Source organism: Platalea leucorodia (assembly GCF_965183815.1).
Source record: "Platalea leucorodia genome assembly, chromosome: 3".
NCBI classification, from domain to species: domain Eukaryota; kingdom Metazoa; phylum Chordata; class Aves; order Pelecaniformes; family Threskiornithidae; genus Platalea; species Platalea leucorodia.
The window spans coordinates 97,868,105-97,884,909 of NC_138825.1; the positions used below are offsets into that span (position 1 = coordinate 97,868,105).

Sequence of the window (16,805 nt, forward strand, 5' to 3'; positions counted from 1 at the left end):
TTCATAATTTCTTCCAGACTTTTCTGCAAATATTTCTTGAAATTCTGATATTTTTGTTTTGAGGAGGGATTTTTTTGGTTTTTTATTTGTTTTAAGAAAATATTTTTATCTATTTGCTTAATGTACCATTACTCCACGAAAGAACATAGGGCAGATAAACTAAAATTACAGTTTTGGAAAATTTTGTATATCCAGGTACAATTGATTTTTTGGTAATAAAGCCTGAAGACTGAAGTAAAATTATATGCCTCAGGAGAAAAAAAAAAAACAACAACATATATGTGTGTGTGTATATATATGTATATATATAAAAAGTACAGTTTCATTCAAACTGCAGAGAATTCCAGGAAAAGTAAGATGGAAGAAGTGTTAGGAAACAATGATTGCACTGAGTAAGATCCTTATAGCTAAGTGTCTTATCTCGAGCAATGGACAACAGATGATATGTAGAGAAGAGACAGCCATATAGTAGTGTTACTGCAGAGTGAAGAAAGGAGAAGAATAAAATGTAATAATCTAGGGACTAATTATCTTTCCTTGCTGTAATAACATTTCCTGGTTGCTATTAGAAGGAAGCGATTCTTATGTTTTTATCAAGACTACATAATAAAGCAGATTTGTTTTAAAGTACTTGCCGTAGACAGAATTGTGATGAACAGACTGACCAGAAGAGCCCTTTTTTATATTCTGTTAAATCATATGATTTATGTTTAATCCTAACTATGAGGAAGGTTTACTTTGAGAAAAAGAAAAAGCTGATAGATGTGAGGATGCTGCTCTTTCTAAAAGTCCATTTGTCTAATTATTTTCATTTAAAAGTATTTCTTGTATTAAAAAAAAAAGTAACAAATCTTTGTAGTAACTTTAGAAAACCACAATGCAGGTTTGAACTTTAGAAAACCACAATGGTGTGATGTTTAGTAAGGTTTTAGTAATAGATTAATAAATTTATTTAACCTTAATTTCTTATAAAATCCTTAATCATTCTAACTCAGAGCTTTCAATATTTAAACCAATAGGGAATTTATTTTACAGCAGAGATAAAAATCCATCTGATAGAGAAAACTGCTAACTAGATTTGATGCTAAAAATATCTTCCACAGCTTTAATTTTAATTTAAAGCTGCTTTAGATCGCAGTAACATCTTAAAGGATAACACCCTTCTTCACAGTAGAAAGTATCAAAATTGCATAAGAATATAATATAATAATATTGTTGCAATATTGAAATATAACCTTTGTCTTAATTGTCAAAGTGTTTTCTAGATGGTTTCTTGAATGTAAGTTTATTGGACCTATTTAAGCTTTGAGAATATAGTAAGCCTCAGGACAAAATCCTGCAGAAATGTTTAAATAAAAAAGTAAGAAGACACATAAAACTCAAAAAAGAAAATATTTCAAAAACCATACACACAGGAGTTTTCTTTGCATTTATGTTGAGCTGTGCTTTTCTTCAAGAAGTTGTCCTATTGAAAAAGGATCCCAAGTTAAGTCTAAAATTCAGTACTGAATAGCAAAAATCTCTTAATTTAAAGGTCAATTTAAAACTTAATCAAAGAAAAATGAATATTAGAGGATTTCTGCCAAGAACTGTTATTATTACAAATCTTAATGACATTATAAAGGGATTCAGACTCAATCAAACTGAAGTACTAGTGCATTAGCTCATCTTTCAGACACCATTTTCTTTAGAAACCAATTGATTGGAAGGAGAGGTCTTAATTGCTTTGAAATGAAAATGTAGTTATGTGGTTTTACACTGGAAAAATTTTCATGGAAATGAAATGGTACCCTAAAAGTAAAATGAAGAAAGGAGCATTCATTCTGACCTAGAACTTTCTGTAATTTTTGAAGAATACAGGAAATACTGTTTTAGTAAGTAATATTAGTAAATAAAAGCTAAAAGAGAAAATGCTGTTCCAGTCTTAATTTATTATTTTTTCAATATCTACAGGCTGAAAAGAAAGAAGTTTCTGGTCTTTCCAGAGCATGGATATAATATATATATATATAAATAAAAAAGATTCAAGGATAGGTTGTGAATCAGAATTATGATTAAAATTTAAAAATTATTCATTTTTTTCCTGATAGCCACAAATTCAATTAAATTATACATAGATTTTAAGCACAGGAACAGTTGTTCTACTCTTTCAATGGAAAAATAACAGACTAGTTCACTATCATCCCTCCTAAAACAAGCACATTTTAAGGTCAGTTATGATAATGGCACTGTTAATTTGAATCATAAATGCCTCTTTCCAACTAAGGAATGAATTGATATATTGATTTAATGACATTCAGTATTTTAGGTTCTTGGAGATCTGTCTTTTGTAACATTACAACATAAAAACATTAAATAACCATATTTATTACCAACAGCTTATTCAGTTAAACTCATTGGGGAAAAGACCCAACACGTAGAGAAAAACCTCTTTATGTATTTGTATTTCTCATCTTCAGGTATGTGAAAATGGAGGTAGCTGCTTCTACAGTGAAGAAAACCAGAGATCTCACTGTGTCTGTGCTGTTGGATGGACAGGAAAAACATGCCTGGAGAATATTAATGACTGTGAGGTAAACCAGTGCCAACATGGAGCCACCTGTGAAGATGGAATTAATAAATACAGGTACTAACATGATGCTTTCTATACAAGCCTTCATAAAGAAGTTTATGCTATATGAAGAAATATTTCCTTTCAACAAGAATTACAAAGGGAGTTGCTATTGCAGTAATATTTTTCTCAGATTATAAAATGCCATGGACACTAACATTGAATGTGCATGCTTATTGAAAAAGACTGTGTAGTCTGAAATGTTGCACAGGAAAGCCTCACAAATATTCCTCTTTGCTGGACAAAGAAGTTAAACCAACTATGCAAATTCTCAGATAAACAAGTCATCTATTTTAGTAAAAGGTAACCACTTTATAAGCCTGGAGTGTGACATGGAGTGACTTTTCTTATTAAAACTTGAATTATAATTTTCAAGTGAATAGTTGAAATCCTGGGTTAGTTGTGGCTTTTTTTTTCCTGGATATTGACAAAACTGTCAAGTATGTGCTTTCCTTAGGGAGCTGTAACATGCTGTAGATATTTGAAAATTAGACTCTACAGGTATAGGGAAAATGAATGGAAAAGTCTTTCTTCAATAAGCAGAGTTCAGCTGTTTTTATCAGACTTGAATTATTTATTTTTCCTCTACAAAAAAACAGAATAACTAAAATCTCTCCATAATATCTGTGAATGTATTTTGAAAGGCTTTAATTTTATGCTCTGTCCTGTACTTAGAAGCACTGTAATTAATGTGCTTTAATGTTTCTATTTAGAAAAAGTTGCAACAGTGGACACAATTAAAATAGAAGTAATTAAAAATTTCTTCCACTCCACCTCTACTTTTATAGGATTTTCTGTATTAATAACTGAAATCCCCAAATAAGCACATAAATACAGGTAAGTATATGATTCTCAATATACCAGAGTTAAAAGGAATTTATGCCAGAGTCCTTATGAAGTATACATCCTTCCTTTTTGCCAGCTTGCAATCAACTCTTGTATCAAATTACTGGACCATATTTTGACATTTTATTTGACTGACAAACCTGTGTTTTTCCTGTCTGTACCAGGAAAAGAATTCTGATAGAAGAACAAAGCCATGTTTACCTTACAAAATCCACTAGCATTTACCGAGAAATGAATAGGTCTGAAGACTTCTGGTAAAACAAGAACTTTTGAATTTAGCTCACTAATCCAGACTCAGGCTACTGACAGAAAACACTTAAGTCTTACTTTTTCAGTCTTTAAAAGACAAATTAAGTTGACAGATCAGCCTGTTTATTTAAGGAACAAGAAAACATGCCATTAAGATGCCAATCCTAGATGTGCTAGCAGACACTTTTGTTATCAGAGAACCTGACCCCACAGAAACACAGTTGGTTATTTTGCAAAGACAACGTGCAGACTGTTTACTGTATAACACCTGCTCTGTTGACAGAGGATTGTTGTTTCTCAATGACAGTTAAGCATTTTTTAAGAGAACTGAACTATTCCTTCCTTAAAATTATGGTATTTCCCAAGAGTTATTTACTGTCAGCAAATAAAACAATTGCTATTTCCCATTTTCAGTACACCATTCAAACCAAAAGACTAGGAGAGGAAATGCTGAACGTAACTACTGTAGTCACCCAATTTTTTGAAAGACTCTTGCAATTTGCATTTCTATCCTAAAATAGGTATCATTTTTGATAAGGCAGTTATCAGGAGCTGTATTTGATGCAAAGTAGTTTCAGGAAGACATAAGAAAACTGTCAGCAGAATATATGGAGAATTAGATGTGTAAGTGCCATTAACAACACTACTGATACCCATTTTTAAATCTATTGTAGTCATTCAAAACATCACTTACCTTTATCTCCCCCACTTATTAAGTAAGCGAAAATGTTATGTATTAGTGGTTTTTTTTAAGGAAAATTAGTGTAAAACTTTAGACTTTTCTCCTAATTAAGAAATCTTAACTTCTAAACTATTATTAAACTCATACGTTATTGTTCCAGTGGTGGCTTTTTATAGTAATGCTAAGACCAGGAACGCATGGAAAGTATCCAGCTTAGCTTCAAGAACATCCCCTTCTTTTAAGGTCTCACATTCCACAAGCTGTCAGGTTTTTCCAGATCAGAAATGTCGTGGTTTAACCCCAGCTAGCAACTAAGCACCACGCAGCTGCTCGCTCGCTCCCCCACCGGTGGGATGGGGGAGAGAATAGGAAGGGCAAAAGGGGAAAACTCATGGGCTGAGATAAGAACAGTTTAATATAAGTAAAATAAAAATAGAACAGTAGCAATAGTAATAATAACAATAATAATAAAAACAAGTAATAATAGTATAATAGTAATACAAAGCAAGCGATATACTGTACAATTGCTCACCACTTGCCAACCAATGCCCAGCACATCCCCCCAAGCAGCGATCGTTGCCCCTCCCCTGGCCAGCTCCCCCCGCTCATATACTGAGCATGACATCATGTGGTATGGAATAGCCCCTTGGCCAGTCTGGGTCAGCTGTCCTGGCTGTGCCCCCTCCCATCTTCTTGTGCACCAGGCAGAGCATGGGAAGCTGAAAAGTCCTTGACCAGTGTGAGCGCCACTTAGCACTACTTAGCAAGAACAAAACATCAGTGTATCATCGACATTGTTGTCATCCTAAACGCAAAACACAGCCCCATTCCAGCTACCAAGAAGCAAATTAACTTTATCCCAGCTGAAACCAGGACAAGAAATAAGCACTCCGTTGTATGTAATTTTTCTAACTTTCTGTCTCCTTGCTATGGCATATTCTGTTTCTCCTCCCATTTTGAAATTACTGTCCCAGACAGTAGTGTCAATAGGTGTATATTTAATATATGCAGAAAATTTCTTTGAGTTCAGGATGGGGAATCACTCCAGGTGAGGGGGGAACTTTAAACTATGATATAGTATAACGTTCACTAAGGCTACATAATAAGAGCAACATAATCACAATAATAAGACTAAGGAGTTTCACTCCTTTGGTTTAGTGAGCCTTCTCTTATAACTAAAGTGGCCTCAATCACACTGACACAAAACCTCTTATTAATTCAAATTAATTATTGCACTTCCAGCTGAGTCTTTGCTGTTTGAGATATCATAACATAAGTTAATCAGCATGTATTTAAAGTGACAACTTCTGCAAAGAATTACTGCTGCTAACACTGGGTGGATGGTGTAGCTGTTGATATGATGAATCTAGCAGATATTATGCAATAGACCAATTGCATCCACACATGAAAAGTCTCAGCAATAGAACACAGAATAAAGTCTCAGCAATAGTAATAAAACAGTTAAAATTGCTATATACACACTTAGTTTCTACCCCTTTCCTGGTGTTATGCTCATCCTTCCCCTGCTCCTCTGGCTCCTGAGGCTGGCAGCTTCCTTCTGGTAGTGGTGGGTGAATTATCAGCATCTGGCATGCTTTGTCAGAAGAAATATGATGTTCATGTCAATAGTTTCTTCTTCCTCATGCTAGGATCTCTTGGTGTATTGGGAGCCTTGTGGCAGACACTGTATTGGAGGAGATAGTGATATTGAGCAGGCCATGTCTGGCAGTTACGCCACCTGCTTGGCCTTGCCTTTATCTAACAGTACAGCAAGGAAGTTCCTGTAAGAACATCCTTTAGGAACAGAACATCCTTTAAAGAAAAGCATCTCTTGACCTTTGGTCACATACACCTGAAAGAAAAAACAGGGAAAATTCATCACCTCAGTAAATATACAGTGCTGCTACATAAAAAAGTATTTGAATTTTCCTTTCAAAAGAACCTCTATTGTTTCATTATGTCCTCTGTAGGAGAAGAGAGAGAAGAACTGGTTTAACATGGCCCAATAAGAAGCATTTAATGAATAATTAAAGTGGAAGAATTCTTCAAGGACTTGATACTCCTGTTTTAAAATCCAAGAGGAGTTTTATTACTCTTTTTTCTTCACTCTTGTAAATTTATTCCTTGCCAACGTTATGTTTCAGACAACCAAGATACTAACTGAAATAAGTCCTAATAGATATTTTACTGTAGTCTATTTAGTGAAGGAGAGCAACAGAGGGAAAAGTCAGAATTTAAAATTCAATGTAGTTTCCATTATCTGTCCTGTTTCTCCTGTTTCTTCAGTCCAGTCTATTCAGATGAAGTTCTACAATTATCATAGCCCCAGGAAAGCCCAGCAAGAAGTACTGAGAACTATTAGATTAGGACATTTGAAGAAGCTGCATTGTAGGATTTACCATTGTTTAAAAGGTCATGATAAATTCATATGTTTTAAAAAACTTATTTTAGTCTACAGATATAGCTCTGAGGTCAGCATTTCATGAGGTTTTATGCATGAAAACTTCCCATTAATAAGTTAGATTTGGTGTACAATAAAGCTTGAATTGCCAAATCATTTTTCAGTATTGAGTATATAAATTTCAGCGTGTATAATTTAATCTTGAATTAATCTCACTAGAAAAGAGTAAAGCCTTACCTAGTGACACATTGTTAAACAAAATAGAATATTAAATTAGAATATTAAATATTAATTAATTAGAATATTAGACACTTCTTTGCATGATGCTAGCAAGACTATGAAAAGTAAACATAATTTAGATAACTTTTAAGTATCACAAAATTTAAAGCTTCTATTACTTTATTCATCCTTGACTTTTTCCATTTTCTGCCAGCTAGATAAATTAAGCTGTTTGATTAGATTATTTTTTTATATCTAATTTTCCATTTTCAAGCTTATTCATCCTATACTATATATGCAATTTGACTGCAGGACCTAGTTGGCAGTGCCATATAAAGTTAGTGCTCTGATATACACAGTTTTCTGTAGCAATTATAGGCTTCTTCCACTAGAGAAAGAGGAAAAATACTTTTCCTCGCTTTGCTACAACTCCAGAAGGTAGGTGAATATATGTCACAATTTCTTAGGGAATATCTCTGTAATAAGTTATACAACAGCTTTTCTGCAGAGAATACAGATGCTTACAAAAAGCCAAAGTGAAACTAAATAACCTTTTAGTCCATTTATGAATGTGTGTGCAGTTCATATTTCAACTAGAAAACAAAATAATACTGAGTAAATACAGTTAATCTGCTTGGACTACTCTAATAAAAAAAAATAAAAAACAAAGTAGAGAGATACTGGAAAGTCTTTGCTAATGTCAAGCTTCAGTGCTCCTATGTGCCTTCTGTCTCAAGATGGAAAATAGCTGGATCATCTCCTAGCACAGATCAGCATAACCACATCTTCAGTCTGGTCTTTGGCTTTTTTCAGTCATTTTAAAGATTCATCCATTGTACACAGTTATTTACTCAATGGCACAAGTCATAAATCTCTTTACTGCAGGCAGTCTGTGGTGATGTTGTGACCGCTGCCCTGCCTGGACTAACTAGTACCAACTTGCTTACCTGCACACCTCCTGTTCTAGACCTTCAGTAATAAAAAGTTATATCCTACTGCATATTGGTAGGAACATATTGCAGCTATGCCATAACCATCTGCATTTGAGTAATACATTCCTTCTTAGACTAAATTCTATGCCTGACTTATCTGCAGCTCCATTTAACATTTATTTCATAGATTTCATAGACATATCAAATTATTGTGCAATGTTAATGCTATGGACAAAAGAGGACATATGTGAAGCTAAGAAATTGTTATTCCTATTAATGTCAACAAAAAACTTCATATTTACCTTTTCTTTGGTGCCATACTCATCCTTTCAACGTTCCCCCAGTTTGTAAGGTTGAAATTTTAGTCTTCCTTAAGAACGTAGTTGGAGGGTGTCATTAGGATCTCCTGGTCTTTGCTGGGAGGTGTGTCCTCCTCCCCAAAGGGCCATTCCCAGGGCTGAAGCTGGAGCAGGGAAGGCAGCAGTCACTGGGACTCGAAGCAAGGCTTGTACCATTGAAAGCCAGCTCAGGCCATGGTAAGGCTGAGCCCCTTCACTGATATGTCAGCACACAGCTGAGGCATCCCTCTGATAAGGGCAAAAACATGTTTCCTGAGCTAGGGATTCACTCACAAATAGAAATTCTGGTATCATATATATCTGTATACAAATTCTTTTTGACTTTATTGTAGAGAAGCATTTCAGCTCTGCAGCAAATGAAAACTGCAAATCAATCTATGATTCAAAGCTTTTGATATCATGTTCAGTATTTTAGTACTGCTGAAGTATTAATGCAAGGTCATATTCATTAAAATCTAATGTGCTGATGGTATTTTTCCTACTACAAGTGTAAAAGACTTAATTACTTAGAGATCATTGGTCTTGATATTATTTCTAAGACAGTCAGGAAAAGATATTTGAAGTTCAGCTATGTCAGTGTTATACCAGCACAGTGTTTAACAAAACTGTGTTCAAGACCCATTTCATAGATTGACTTAGAGATGAAATAACCTCCATTAAACATCCTAGATCATTTAGAATCTTATAAAAATGTTAAAGCTACAAATAAATGCAATCAGATGGTGCTACACAAAGCCCACAGAACTGCACTTACACTATTATACATTAAATTTAAAAAATATGCACAGTTCAATCTGTATCTGCTTTGTACACAGTACTGTTGAATATATAATGCATTAATGTAGGTTGTAACTATTATATGTTAATGCTGTTAACAAAAAATGGACAAAACTTAAAGACCTGACTAGTTTAGACTTTTACTGAATAAAAATGACCCATTTTTCTTGAAAAATACACACATTATAAAGTACAGATTTTAAATAAAGACTATTACTAACTTATTAATTTAAATATATTTTAGCCTTCCTTTGCAGATCTTCCATATATGATGTTATGTACTAAAGTTATGTGTAAACATGCCATTAGAATTTGATGTAGATTATTATAAATTATGTTTATAAGGAATTTGTTGAACTTCTAGAATCTATCACCTCTAAACCTCAGTTTGGATTATAAACAATAAATGAATGATTCTTAGATGTTTTAATCCTCAACACACAATAAGAAAGTAACTTGCTATTAAGAGGACTAGAATACTCCTGTTTGCATTAACGTATGTGTTTGGCAAACACTAACAGAACAAATCCTCTTTCTGCACCATTAGTTTGTAGTTTTACATTGTTTTGGGCCACTGTCACAGATTTGGGCTTGAATAGCTGTGTAAGACAGTTACTTTGCTTCACATGACATGAAGATCCAGTTTTAAAGTTATTTTCTAATCGTGTTTACACTGAAGAAAAAAAAAAACACAACAGCTTCTGTATATGCAAGAAAGTAGTCACCTGTACTTAATAGCTAAACCAAGCAAACTTTTCACACTGAAGTGACAAGAGAAAACTTCATTATTTTATTTTTCCTGAGAAATAATATGAAATGAAGAGTCTAAAAAAATGAGAGCTTAATTTATCTGCTGCAGGAGATAAGCCATATTAAACTGAAAGACATCCAGTTATAATTTCAGCAGGAAAAACAAAGGACATTCCATTTTCAGTTGTTTTAGATTTTGTCAGACACCGAAGCACTGAAAAATACGATACTCATAACATCATTGCTTGTAATATGGAATCAGAAGCATGAAACTGAAACTATAAGATTCTTCATTGCATCTGTTTCTGTGTAGTTCTGTGGTATCTGAAAGTAAGCTACGCAACTAGTAATAATAAGGAAATTATAGAAAATTCCTTCTCTTTATCCTCTCTTTCCTGTTAAGGAGAGTTGTAAATTAAATATTCTATAAAATATTAATGACAAGAGCCACATTTTCAAAGAATGATTGGATAGTTGCATTTTCACAATGCACACACTAATCATTACTGTAAAAAAATATTTTTTGACTGCATACCAGTTAATCGAGGAAATAAAGGGATTAATTGCACCAGAAAAATTAGTATGATTGTTTGCTGTTTCCATACTGAAGTTTTAATGTTGGAGGATTCAGAAACTGTGCAACTAAAGGTAACTAAAAGTGCATGTGCTTTGCATGTTTATGCACAATGAAATTTCATGTAAATCAACATTTACATTTAGCTGTAAAGCAACTGTATGAGACGATTCGTGTGAACTTCATTCCTTTAAAAAGTGAGAAACAGAATCAGCTGGAGCTCTCAAGAGGAGGCGAAGATTTCTCCTTTACTAAGGAATGACTGATGTTGGAAGAGAGAATACAGTAGTTATACCTACTTTAAGTAGGTACTGAAGTGCAGTAGCAGCGGATCTGTAAAGCAAAAATGGTGGTCCTGAAGAACTCACGACCAGACGATACAAGATATGGAGGGCTTACTACAAGCAAGCTCTATTTTGGTCCATGGACTAAAAGCCCATTAGCGGTTGGTGTGCATTAGCTGTACTCCAAGGAGCACATCTACTGATTTAGTTTCAACTGAAATAAATCAATTTTACATGCTCTGATACTGCTCTGCAATGTGATACAAAACACTGCCATTTGGAACAGCCAGGAAATTAATCATAGAATTTTTCTCCTCATCTGATCGAAAACAGTTATACAGATGCACCTTGAGACACGAGGGAGCACAAAGTCAGGCCTCAGGTATTATAAAAAAAATTTCCTAGGGATCAAGACGACACAAAGTTGACAGAAGTCTGACTGGGAAGCCTGGACCTTCCTGCAAGGAGCCACTGGAAAGGAAAGCAGCTGATGTTTGTTTATATACATATAAAAAATAATAATTGTGACTCAGTCACTTTGTGATTTTGCTGTTTAATGAATTAACCATTTTATTTTCTAATAGTACTTGGCTTTTCCATAGATTAAAAGCCTTTTAATTATAAGAAAATGACTAAGCCATCTCTAAACTCAGTCCACTGTAGACTTCCACATAACCACAAACAATATCTCCTTATAAAGATACATTCTTTACTGTAGGCTTCTTTTAATCACAACATAAAAGGGAAAAATCACCTAATTTTCTATGTGCTCTGAAGCTACTCTTCAACTCTCAAAGCTGCACTAAGGTCCACAGATTACCTTGGGAGGAAAAAAAAAAAAAAATTAATTGGATTAAACACTATGAGCTATTCATTTTATACATATCCCTTTTCACCCTTCCTTTCTCTTCAGAAGTATTTCATTAATATTATGATAGATGGAGCTCCCATGGTATTCTGCTCTTCTCGATCTCTAGTTTGTACATAGACAAAGTTCTTTGGTCTTTCAAATTCTCTCTTGCCAAGAAGAATTGCAGGTAAAATTAGAGTCTAACTGAACAGAAAACAAAGTATACCACTGGTGGATACGGTTATAACTTCCTTAGTCCGAAAGTTATATTGCAAGAAGCTTTTGTGAAATAACATTCAAAATAGCTACCATCATGCTATCTTTTATAGGATCCTTTCTGTACACAGAATCTTACATGGGGTCTTTTTCCTACTGACTTACAATTATCCTGTTGGAAATTTGATAGGGATATAAAAATATCTAAGTGGAAATTTCCATAAGTCTAACATAAAAATGCAGGAATAATAAGCAAGGACTGAAGCAAACAGCCATATGAACATTCACTTCTGTTAAAAATAAAGAAAAAATATCTTTTCTGCCACATGGATCAGCAGATAAAATTGCTATAATCAAGGCTTCCTTAATATGTTAGTTAATTCCAGCTTCTAGATAACATCTTCATGGATCAAGAATAGGTAAGATTATTGTATGATTATCTCCTCCTGTATGAGGAGACCTCTGGACATGATAAAGAGAGGATCAATCAAAGAAAATATTGCCAAGTACAAGGGATTTTCTAATTTTATGAACTGTGGATCAGCCATGAGATAATCCAGCTTTGTTTTCATTCACACATTAAAAAAAAAAAAAAAAAATGGGAGAAAGGCATGACAGAGTCATCTCCAGTCTTATAAAATTTATATGTTATCCTACATTGTGGGAAAAAAATATCCTGCTGAATTTCTTTGAAATGTATAGATCAGAGATTTTTTCAGTTACAGACAGAAATTGCAACCTTTGTTTCTAATGATAAAGCATTTTTATACTGATTTTATGTCCAGAACAAGCAGGATGTAATATTGTTTTTTCTCTTAGTGATCTTGTAGCAAACAACTAATAATTTTCAGAAAAGAAATTCTTAAAATGCATAATAGTCATAGTTTATACCAGCTTTCTATTTGAATATTGTCACTGGAAGCTTGATATTAAAAGCTATATAGCTACTAGTTTGTCCTATCTAAATAGCTAACATTTTGATTATTGTGCAGTTCCATTTAACTGTTGCAAGCAGTCTATGTGAAACAGTTACTTAGTGACTAACTAAAGGTAAAGAAAGAAGATTGAAAAAAATTGCAATTCATTTGTGAGTAATTCAAAGTGAAAATATTGTTAACATTATTAGTCATTATTGACCTATATATTCAAGACTGGTGTTTTTGTTGTTTGTTTTTTTCTCCTCTCATTTCAATAACAGGTGCATATGTCCCCTTGGTTACACTGGCACATTTTGTGAACTTGATATAGACAATTGCATTGGAAACCAGTGCTCTGAATATGGTTTCTGCCAGGACCACTTGCATAATTACAGCTGTAACTGTGTGCCTGGATATGAAGGACCCTTCTGTGAAGTTGAAGTTAATGAATGCTCAAGTTCACCTTGCAAAAATGAAGCTACCTGTATGGATTTAATTGGCCACTTTTCATGTTATTGTGCTGCTGGGTTCAAAGGTAAGTTTGTTTCTCTTTTGAAGTGCCTTGTACTACAGATATGATTGTCCAATTCTATGTAAGTGATGTTTATATAATTGATAAATAACAATTTTATATATATATAAAAATATGTATATATTTTTGTGTTTGTATGACGTAACAAGGGTTTTAACTGAATTAGCATGGAAACTCTTAGATTGTGTCTCCTAATTGCTCCTCAGCTGATGTTCCCTCCACTAAATGTACAATTCTGAGCATGAGCTTTGATGCCATTGGCAAAAAAAATCATCAAGTTCCAAAACACAATTTTAATTGTATTATTTTTATTTCATTGTTATGCAGTCTTAGGTGTCATGAATTTAGTCATACACAGGCTGATAAGAACAAATGTTTTGGTACAGAAAAGGAAAATCTAAGCATGAGGAGGAATGAGATCAGCAGTATCATCTCTCTGCGTGTATGGAATATAAACAGCTATATTTGAGTGAGTTGTTCAGACTCCTCTTCTACTCAGCAGAGTCAGGGCATCTGCCTGTCTTAGACATCTGTTCTAGGATAAAATGGGCTGTAGAATTCTGCATTGGGTTATATGAATCCCACACAAGCTGATAACATGATTCCTTTTTGTCCTAATTTTCTGTTTTGTGTGAATACCCTGATACTCAGACTATGTGTGGGAGGCAGAAACTCATTTTGGATTCAGCACTCCCAGCCTTTAGGCTATATCATCCAGCACAAGCATTAATGCTCTGAATGCTTCTCTATCATTACTGACAATCTGTGGTACACTACCACTAACAAAGACAAAAATAAATAGTGTAGTATGCACAGTGTGATCTGTGCTAACTAATTGTTAATTTACAGCTTCCAAGTTGCTGAGAGCTCTTGCTCCAATTCAGGGAGCATGTGTAGTACTAGATTTGTAAGTCCCAGTTAAACCACTGATATAACACATGTATTTGGATCTTTCTGGGTCACTGCCAAAGTGCTGAGCTATTAAGTAATTATAACTTCAGTGCTAATTTTTCATTATAAATTCTGGCTAGCTACATTTACTTTTAACATTTCAACACTAACATTTTTAATTTCAAATATGTTTATATTCATTTACATATATAGACACATTTATGTGTGTGATATACATTTGCAGATTTGTTGTCCTCAATTTGAGTTGAGTATATAATTTCTTGGTCATTTGAATACACATTTAATAAAAGATGATATTTCCTCTTCATGCTCATTTATAAATAAATGTGTAAAAAAAGAGAGGATTGTCCCTGAGGTGGCCTAAATTCCATTAAGAGAGCACAACTAAAGGTAAAAACATACTGGCTCACCTATACAAAATCTAACATATTTCCATTTCGCTGCTGAAATTTCAACCCTTATTTTGCACTTTGCTCATCTTCCCGGGGGACTTCAACCACCCCAATATCTACTGCAGGGGCAATACAGTGGTGTATAAGATCTGCTTGGAAGAGTCCCATGGGATAAAGCCCTGGAGGGAAGTGGGGCCCAAGAAAGCCTGTCACCTCCTCCAAGCTCAAAAGCAATTAATCTCAAAGAGCAGGAAGTCAGGCAAAAACGCCAGGAGGCCTGCAGAGATGATCAAGGAGCTCCTGGCTAAACTCAAACACAAAAAAGGAAGCACACAGAGGGTGTAAGCAAGGACAGGTAACCTGGGAGGAAATAGAGAGACATTATCTGAACATGCAGTGATAAGGTTAGGAAAGCCAAATGCAGTTGAATCTGACACGGGATGTGAAAGACAACAAGAACGGCTTCTACAAGTGCATAGGTAACAAAGGGAAGAGTAGGCAAAATGTGGGCCTATTGCTCAATGAGATGGGGACTTAATGACACTGGAAGTGGAAAAGTTTGAAGTACTGAATGCCACCTTTGCCTCAGTCTGTACTAGTAAGACTGTCCTTCAGAAGTCCAATGACCTGGAGACCAGAGGGAAAGTCTGGAGCAAGGAAGACGTACTCTTGCTGGAAGAGGCTCAGGTCAGGGAATACTTAGGCAAACTAGATATACATAAGTCTATGGCCCCTGATGGTATGCACTCACAAATGCTGCAGGAGCTGGCAGATGTCATTGTGACGTCACTGTCAATAAACTTTAATTGATCATGATGATTAGGAGAAGTGCCCAAAGACTGGAGAAAAACAAATGTCACTCCTATCTTCAAGAAGGGCAAAAAGGAAGACCTGGAGAACTACAGGCAGGTCAGCCTCATTTCGATCCCTGGGAAAGTGATGGAGCAGCTAACCCTAGAAACCATGAATGACAAGAAAATCATCTGGAGTAGTCAGCATAGATTCACCAAGGGTTAGTCATGCTTGACCAACTTGATAAACTTCTACAATGACATGAATGGCTTGGTAGATGAGGGGAGAGCAGTGTATATTGTCTACCTTGACATTAGCAATGTCTTTGGAATGGTTTCCCACAATATCCTCATGAAAAGGTGATGAAGTATGGGCTGGATGAGCAGACAACAAGATGAACCAAAAACTGGATGAACAACCAGACCCAGAGGGTGGTGATTAGTGACACAAAATCAAGTTGGAGGCCAGTAACTAGTGGTGTACCCTGGGGGTCAATACTGGGTCCAGTCCTGTTTAACATCTTCATTAGCGGTCTGGCTGATTGGGACAGAGTGTACCCTCAGCAAGTTTGCTGATGACACAAAATTGGGAGGAGTGACTGATACATTAGAAGATCATACTGCCACCTAAAGGGACCTCAACAGGCTGGAGAAATGAGCTGACATGAACCTCATGAAGTTCAAGAAGGAGAAGTGCCAAGTCCTGCACCTGGGGAGAAATAACCCCAAGCACCAGTACATGCTGGGGGCTGGCTAGCTGGAAAGCAGCTGTGCAGAGAAGAACCTGGGGGTCCTGTTGGACATCAGGTTGAATGTGAGCCAGCAATGTGCCCTTGTGACAAAGAGGGTAAATACCTGGGCTGCATTAGGAGGAGTTTAGCCAGCAGGTTGAGGGAAGTGGTGCTTCCCCTCTACTCAGCACTGGTACTGAGGCCACACCTGGAGTACTGTGTCCAGTTCTGGGGTCCCCAGTATAAGAGAGACAGGGAAGTACTGGAGAGAGTCCAGTGAAGGACCACTAAGATGACTAAGGGACTGGAACACCTCTCCTATGAGGAAAGGCTGAGGGAGTTGAGACTGTCCAACCTGGAGAACAGAAGGCTTAGGGAGGGATCTCATCAATGTATAGAAGTACCTTAAGGGAGGGTGCAAAGAAGATGGATCTGGGCTCTTTTCGGTGGTGCACAGTGACATGACTAGATGCAATGGGCAAACTGAAACACAGGTGTTGTCTGAACATCAGGAAATACTTTTTTACTGTGAGGGTGACTAAACACTGGCACAGGTTGCCCAGGGAGGTTGTGGCATCTCCATCCATAGACATATTCAAAAGCCATCTGGACGTGGTCCTGGGAAACTGCTCTAGGTGTTCCTGCTTGAGCAGGGGGTTTGGACAAGATGAACTCCAGAGGTCACTTCCAACCTCAACCATCCTTTGACTTTGTAAAAATGAGGACTTACTTATATAAATGATATAATGGTATATTACTGGGAGGTACTCTTTTTTATTA

The 16,805-nt window shown here is 35.5% G+C and overlaps 1 protein-coding gene across 1 annotated transcript in view; it reads left to right on the top strand.

The window, feature by feature from the left end:
• EYS (eyes shut homolog) overlaps nucleotides 1-16,805 on the top strand; it is a gene marked incomplete at its 5' end in the record, with an annotated part of 904,266 nt that overhangs the window by 108,514 nt on the left and 778,947 nt on the right. The window contains 3 exons of the mRNA XM_082305491.1: nucleotides 2,460-2,573; nucleotides 6,038-6,171; nucleotides 12,949-13,202. Coding sequence (XP_082161617.1) covers nucleotides 2,460-2,573; nucleotides 6,038-6,171; nucleotides 12,949-13,202 — 502 coding nt within the window. The remainder of the gene's footprint in view (nucleotides 1-2,459; nucleotides 2,574-6,037; nucleotides 6,172-12,948; nucleotides 13,203-16,805) is intronic.